General features: G+C 47.2%; 1 protein-coding gene across 1 annotated transcript; it reads right to left on the reverse strand.

The window, feature by feature from the left end:
• Positions 1 to 666: 666 nt before the first annotated feature.
• On the reverse strand, positions 667 to 3,573 carry sostdc1b (sclerostin domain containing 1b). Its single transcript, XM_048229820.1, has 2 exons — positions 3,324 to 3,573; positions 667 to 2,313 (listed from the first exon to the last, which is right to left on the reverse strand). Exons 1-2 carry the CDS (start codon positions 3,517 to 3,519, stop codon positions 1,850 to 1,852), a joined length of 660 nt encoding a protein of 219 aa, XP_048085777.1. The 5' UTR covers positions 3,520 to 3,573; the 3' UTR covers positions 667 to 1,849.
• Positions 3,574 to 4,667: the final 1,094 nt, after the last annotated feature.

A 4,667-nucleotide genomic window follows, 5' to 3' on the forward strand; every position in this document is an offset into this window, starting at 1 on the left:
ACAAACATTGCACAGAAATACACACACCCATTGAGCATGAGGGAACACACACACACACAACTAGTAAGTAAGTAAGTAAGTAAATTTAATTTATAGAGCACATTTAAAACAGTTTCCACTGACCAAAGTGCTGTACAGAGGATATGGCTAAAAATAGAAAATAAAAGCAAATCAGAACAAGCAAAATATAAAAGGCAAGCACAGAGAAAGTAAGCAAGACAAATACAGAAATACAATAGACAGCCCTAAACAAATAAATAGCAACAGTACAGAAGACACTTGAATATGAAGAACTACACATGGGAGGAACGATAGATAGATAGATAGATAGATAGATAGATAGATAGATAGATACATGTGTTTGGAAGGGAAGGGATAGGAGGAGGGTATGTGGTGGGAGAGAGGATCTGAATGGGATTATTGGTTCCTCTTTCTTGTTTAGAAGAGGATATTCCCTGTTTATTGTTATTGTTATTATTATTATTATTATTATTATTTGTTCTTGTTGCATTTTGTTGTTGAAATTATTAGCATTATTGTTTATCATGTATTTATGGTGAACAGAGACATATGTTAAAATTAAACATAAAAAAAGATAGATAGATATAGATAGGTTTCCTTACACACATGCACATACACCATGGACACAAACACATGTACTCATGATCAATGTTTATTGCAGTCTTCACTGCACGCATTTTTAATATGGATAGATGCCTATTAAATATAGTTTCTGTGCAATCTAAGGGCTAAAGAGTATAAAACATATAGAATAGAAAGATTGTACAAAGTTGCAGTCTTGCAAAAAAATATATTATATTGTCTTGGTATTATTTACGATCAGAAACATATATATGTATGTATGTATGTATGTATGTATGTATATATATGAACATGTGAACCTTTGGTAAGACAATGAGGCAGTGGGCACCCAGTACATGAGGCTGCATAGTTACAGATCCCTGCTGTGATGGTCTCGTCTTGGCTCCAAACAGCTGGGATTGGCTGAGGTTCAAACCTCCCGCCCACTCTCACCTCCAAACCTCAGCTGGGATTGGCTGAGGTTCAAACCAACCGCCCGCCCACTCTCACCTCTCTCCTTACACGGTGGATGCAACATGAACCGAGATGAAACAGTTCTCTCTCCTCGCGCGTATACACACCTCCCCTTTCATTAAGTCAGCTAACACACATACACACACATTGACACACCATCAGGAATCAGAGAAAAAAGTCTTTATCTGGCAAACCAGCTGCACTAAGAGAGGAAGCCTTATAGTCCACAGGCAGAAGAGGGAGATGGAGCTAGCTAACCGCTAACCCCAGATACTGTCAGGGCTGTGGGAGATGGCGCTAACTGTTAACCCCACATAGCTTCAGGGCTGTGGGAGATGGCACTAACCTCTAACCCCAGATACCGTCAGGGCTGTGGGAGATGGCGCTTACCGCTAATTGCTAACTCCAGATACGATCAGGGCTGATGAAGATGGAGCTAGCTAACCACTAACCCTATAGACAGTGATGGAGATGGAGCTAGCTAGCCCCCGAGACAGTCAGGGCTGTGGGATATTAACTAGCTAACCTCTTACCCCAGGTACCATCAGGGCTGTGAGATATGAAGCTAGCTAACCTCTAACCCCAGGTACCGTCAGGGCTGTGGGATATGAAGCTAGCTAACCTCTAACCCCAGGTACCGTCAGGGCTGTGGGATATGAAGCTACTGTAGCTAACCTCGAACTCAAGGTACCATCAGGGCTGTGGGATATGAAGCTAGCTAACCGCTAACCCCAGAAGGAGGGGAGGGCAGTAGGGGGAGAGGGGCCTGAAAGGTGGAGGGGGTTGGCAGTGCTCAGTGTTGGGCATGGGCCTTGTCCTGAATGGGTCTGCGTGTGCTCTTCCCCTGTTTCTGGTTCTGTTTCTTGTTCTTGTTCCTCCTCTTCTTCGGCCCATCTGGCGCCGCCTGCGCCTGACTGGAGGTGTCCGTCTGGTGCACGGAGTCGTTGTGCTGCCGCGAGTAGCGCTTGCACTTGCAGGAGGTCACCGCCTGGATCTTGTAGGTGCGGGAGCTGCCGTCCACGCACTGCAGCTGGATGCGCTGGGTCCTGGTGCGGTCGGTGACACAGCGCCACTCCTGGGTGTCTCGCCGGGACCAGTAGCGGCCGCTGAGGCTGGCGCCGATCCAGTTGGGCAGCAGGTGGTTGGGCAGGCACTCGCCCGCACACACCAGCTCCTTCACCGCAGTCAGGCTCGTGCACTGGCCGTCCGAGATGTACTTAGTGGAGCGAAGCTCTCGGCAGCCCACCTGAGTCTGGTCTGCAGGAGGAGAGAGAGGAGAGAGAAGAGAAGGAGATGAGGAGGAGGTGAGGAACGGTGAAGGCGAGAGGAGGAGAGAGAGCAAGAAAGGAGAGAAGGAGGTGAGAGGAAGAGAGGTGAAGGAAGGAGGAGAGAGAGAAGGGAAGGAGATGAGAGGAGAGAGAAGAAAAGAGAGAAAAGAAAAGAAGAGAGGAGAAGAAAAGAGAGATGATGAGGGAAGAGCAGAAGAGAGGATAAGAAAAGAAAGATGATGAGGGAAGACCAGAAGAGAGGATAAGAAAAGAGAGATGATGAGGGAAGACCAGAAGAGAGGATAAGAAAAGAGAGATGATGAGGGAAGAGCAGAAGAGAGGATAAGAAACGAGAGATGATGAGGGAAGACCAGAAGAGAGGATAAGAAAAGAGAGATGATGAGGGAAGAGCAGAAGAGATGTAAAGCTGGACATCATTTGGGGGATGGAGTCAACACACATGTGCTTCCATAGCCATAGTTCAAGTGACTTACACAACATTCATACTTACAGGTCAGGTCATAGCCTATGTTTTAGTGAGTAAGGAAGGATAGTTGTTGTTTCAGTCTAAAAGTAGCCAATAGTTTATGTGTTTAATCATGTAAAAGAGTCGGCTAAATTACTAAATCATGTTTTAAGGATGACTAAGGATTCAGGTTTTAGAAAACAGTTTAATCATTCCTGTCAGGCTGTCATGACTGAACTGTGAACACTGCATCAGCAATCAAGCCCCACAGTTTGAGGGCAAGTCCTGATCTGACTGTTCACTTTTATGACTAATTGCGCGTGACACTCGCGAGCTCTGCGTCTGTGGAAGCTGATGGAATAAGCGCGCGGGCTTTCTTGTGATGGCTTCAGGACGTCTGGCTGCAGCTAAAGATTGGAATGGGTCGATATGACGTATAACTGAGAACTACAACACTATTAAAATTGCGTGATGAACGTGCGCCAAACCCAAGTGAAGCGCGTGAGTGTGCGCAAAAGGAAGAAGAGACCTACCCAGTTTTGCGCTTGTGTCCAAGCTCCTGCCTCCGTTTCTCGCTCTGTTCAGAGATACGTTTGTCGGTGTCTCGTGCACCGGCGGGAGGATGTGGCCGTTCAGCATCTCGGTGTCGCCGTTCTTAACAGCGTTACAGTTCTTCAGCAGAATACAAAGCAGCAACCCGAGCTGGTATCCACACGCAGGAGAGGACATTGCGTCGGTTAGAATGTGAGGCGCGTGTGTTTCGTCTCGGGACTCCCGAGTGACGTTATCATGTTACCTGTAGTAGATCGTGCATTTATACCCCTCCCGCCCTCTACTCTCAGCTCGCGCTGAAAAAAAGGGAAAAAAGGAAAGAAAAGACACTGAAAGGCGCGTAACCACGCCCGCCTTCCTTTCATCAGAGAGAGAGAGAGAGAGAGAGATGAAGAGCTACCTGCCTGCCAAAGCCTGCCTCCCGAGAGACCGCGGGGCGTCGCGGCAGGATGTTGTGAAAGTGATCGCATGACTGAGGATAACTAATACAGGCTGTGATTGTGTATGCACCGTGTGGCGTCCAACTAATGGTGTTGTGATAGGCTTTTACACTTTACAGGAAAAGGCATGGGGGCAGGTGGAGAGGGATAAATGCTTGTGTTGGTGTAGCTCTACATTGCAGGTTAAACACGGGGGTCAGGTGGAGAGGGGTATATGCTTGTGTTGGTATAACTCTACATTGCAGGTTAAACACAGAGGGGGTCTCAGGTTTGAGCTGCAGAAAAGAAGCAGGAGAACATCCAGCTGTGTGTGTGTGTGTGTGTGAGAGTGTGTGTGTGTGAGAGAGACAGAGTGTGTGTGTGTGTGTACGTGTGTGAGAGAGAGTGTTTGTGTGTGTGTGAGAGAGACAGAGAGTGTGTGTGTAGTGAGCTCATCCTGTGAGTGACATACGGTATGAAAGCAACACAAAGCCCAGAATCTCCTTTCATTTGCCCCAAAAAAATGACCCCCATCCCTTCACACACACACACACACACACCTCCACCCTGACCCCCACACCCCAATCCCAGGGACACGGTGTCCTGTTACCTTCTTCATCCTCCTCACTAACTTCACTCACACATATGCCCACTCACTCACTCACTCACACACACACACACACACACTCTGTCTCTCTCTCTATAGAAGAAGAAGCCGTCACATCTCTATTTTGCAGCTTATTCCTTTTAGGCAAATAGTATTTCTTTGAATCTCTTTCTTTAAAAGCATGACCACGGGAATGATCTCAGTTTACTGCACACACACACACACACACACACACACAAGGCATCCCTCCTACTGGCAGCAGAGGGGGGCATTAAAAAGCTAGAGGGGGAAAGACACTA

Source organism: Alosa alosa, chromosome 20, assembly GCF_017589495.1.
Source record: "Alosa alosa isolate M-15738 ecotype Scorff River chromosome 20, AALO_Geno_1.1, whole genome shotgun sequence".
NCBI classification, from domain to species: Eukaryota; Metazoa; Chordata; class Actinopteri; order Clupeiformes; family Clupeidae; genus Alosa; species Alosa alosa.

What these genes read in the sequence shown, in the direction of transcription:
- sostdc1b (XM_048229820.1), bottom strand. Translation starts at nt 3,519, where the DNA reads ATGTCCTCTCCTGCGTGTGGATACCAGCTCGGGTTGCTGCTTTGTATT. An exon ending in GGACACAAGCGCAAAACTGG is followed by an intron (nt 2,314 to 3,323) that starts GTAGGTCTCTTC and finishes CTCCTCCTGCAG; the next exon opens with ACCAGACTCAGGTGGGCTGC.